Genomic DNA, 2,508 nt, shown 5'->3' with positions numbered 1-2,508 from the left:
TTTTTTTATTTATTGGGCACGTTTTCTGTATTTGCATTTAATTTGAGCGCAATTTCTGATGAAAAGAAACAAATCTAGGAAAAGAAATAACAATTATTAGGAATTGGTAATTAAGTTAAATAATTACAATTTTTCAGAAGCAAAATCGAAAGGCGCCATATAAAAAATGCACGCAAAGAATAAATGTCTGGCAACACCAGCAAAGTTTTGAGACGATTTTGCGACGACTGCTAGAGAGGGGTGCTCACAGTTTGATGCTAAAGATGTCTAAAAATGTAGACGTCTACATTTTCAGACACAATTTGGAACGAACTGTGAACACCCCAAATACCATGGAAAAGCGATAATCGAATAATAGTCTCTACTACTATAGAATCTACTACCAGTCGACACTCGCAATAGGGGTGAAAATATCACCAGCCTTGCTGGCTAAATTTGTATTTGCCACCAAAATAAACAATGTTGCTACTCTGAAGAATTCTGCGAAATGAGAAAATAGCTGTCAAGCAAGAAAACTGACAGTTGAAAGCAAGTGAGAGCTCGCAAACCAAGGCGCATCAATACAAGGTGGTGTTGATTGATCAGCTGATTGGATATTTTTGTCTCTACACTAGTACAGGAGAATGTCATCCAAGACGAAGCGGCGCAACTTTAGGATGTCAACAAAAGAAAATGATGAAAATTATCTCCTATTCCCTTTCGTTTTGACATCCTCCTGTACCAGAAAGCAGTAACAAAATACACGGGACTTTTACTTATATGCAATCACCACCACCTTGTATGGATGCGCCTTGTCGTAAACCGTTCGGTATGCGAGAAAAAGTATTTTGGAAAATACTGCGGCAACGCGAGGCGAACAACAAGAAAATGGCAGAATGTTCGAGGAATGACGTAGAATATTCGAGAGCGAGAAACGTCAAGTTGATGAATACTGCGAACAGCGAGAGAATGTGCGATAGACAACAGAACGTTCTAGAGTCGCCATGAGTTCGAGCGCAGGTATATAAGATCGCTGCTACAGCAAGCTACAAGTCAGTCAGTTGCGAAACAGCAAGCTACGAACAAGTTGTGAACAATGTTGCCGTTTTAGCCCTTTGGTGGCAAGATTTAGCTACCACATACTTTTTTTGGATACATAAATTTAAAATTGCCCCTAGCCCTTTGGAGAATTTATTCATACTTGGCATGAAAAATTTGCTTAATGTGATCTCATTTATTTCATTTATGTAAGAGATGAATTTTTAAATTAAAAAAGGCTCATATATATATACATATATGTATTGTATGTTCCTTACGTTTTTATATATGCTTAATTTGTTAAGTGGACTGTGAGAAATTAGTATGATTTTTATTGTGTTAAGTATGTCCAATCATTTGTTATTTTTACTCAGTCAGTCCTTTGTAATAGTCATTCAGTCTGTCGTTTGTAATAGTCATTCAGTCGGTCTTGTAATAGCTTAAGTTTTGGATTTGCTAAATAAATTTACAACCCTGTGTTCTACTTTCGCTTTGCTCTGTTTCGCGATCCCGCTAATTGAATTGCCATATAAATTCGGGCAACGGCACAAATTTTCATCCATCACGCGAGCAAACCGAGGGTAGAACACTGGAAAATAAACTTGCGCAAGTGCGCATGTTAAACCAAAATCTCGGTGTCGTGATACGTTTTATTTTCCATTTTACTTGTTCGTCGCCGAAGTATACACGCTAATTTGCCGCCATTTCGTCATCGAGTGTGCTAATTTGCCGCCATTTAGTCATTCGCAATTTCACAAGAAAGCGACTGCCGACTTTGTGCCAATTTTAACTGGCAGTATTTGAAGCGAGGGATCACATTTGTCATAGCACACAAATTTGCCGTTTGATCATCAAATTATAAGGACTTTGGAATGGAGCGTTCGGCTGTACGTCGGAGTAAGCGCAATCAGCCAGAAGGCCTAGTGCCTGCCATTCAATCGCCAGGCAGCTTAGCGAAGATTGCCGCCACGTCCGCTAAAGCTGCCGAACACCATAGCGCTCCATCGCCCAGTGCCATGAAACTTAGTGGGCCGGGCACTCAGCCGTCCAGTGCTCCACCAACCAATGCCTCGACATTCAGCGCCTCGCAGTCTAGCGCTCCGCCGNAATCGTCAGGCAGCTTAGCGAAGATTGCCGCCACGTCCGCTAAAGCTGCCGAACACCATAGCGCTCCATCGCCCAGTGCCATGAAACTTAGTGGGCCGGGCACTCAGCCGTCCAGTGCTCCGCCAACCAATGCTTCGGCATTCAGCACCTCGCAGTCTAGCGCTTCGACATTCATCGCTCCGCATTCTAGCGCTCCGCCGTCCAGTGGTTCCACATTCATCGCCCCGGAGTCTAGCGCTCCGCCGCCCAGTGCCATGAAACTTAGTGGGCCGGGCACTCCGCCGTCCAGCGCTCCACCAATTAATGCCTCAGCATTTAGCGTCTCGCCAGCTAGCGCCCTTCCATCCTGCGTTATGCCACCTCCTGCGCCAGCGTATAGCGCTC

The 2,508-nt window shown here is 43.5% G+C and overlaps 1 protein-coding gene across 1 annotated transcript; it reads left to right on the top strand.

Annotated features, from left to right (window-relative positions):
• Positions 1 to 1,889: 1,889 nt before the first annotated feature.
• LOC108376116 (putative protein TPRXL) lies at positions 1,890 to 2,497 on the top strand (the record flags this gene model as incomplete). The annotated part of the gene is made up of 1 exon (XM_017632301.1): positions 1,890 to 2,497. A coding segment is annotated over exon 1 (608 nt), but the record flags the coding sequence as incomplete, so codon positions are not given.
• Positions 2,498 to 2,508: the final 11 nt, after the last annotated feature.

This window comes from Rhagoletis zephyria, unplaced genomic scaffold (genome assembly GCF_001687245.7).
Source record: "Rhagoletis zephyria isolate East Lansing unplaced genomic scaffold, Rhagoletis_zephyria_1.1 Rzeph_scaffold_09914, whole genome shotgun sequence".
Lineage (NCBI taxonomy): Eukaryota > Metazoa > Arthropoda > Insecta > Diptera > Tephritidae > Rhagoletis > Rhagoletis zephyria.
The sequence above is the reverse complement of the archived record's forward strand: the minus strand, read 5'-3'. Positions and strand labels throughout refer to the sequence as shown.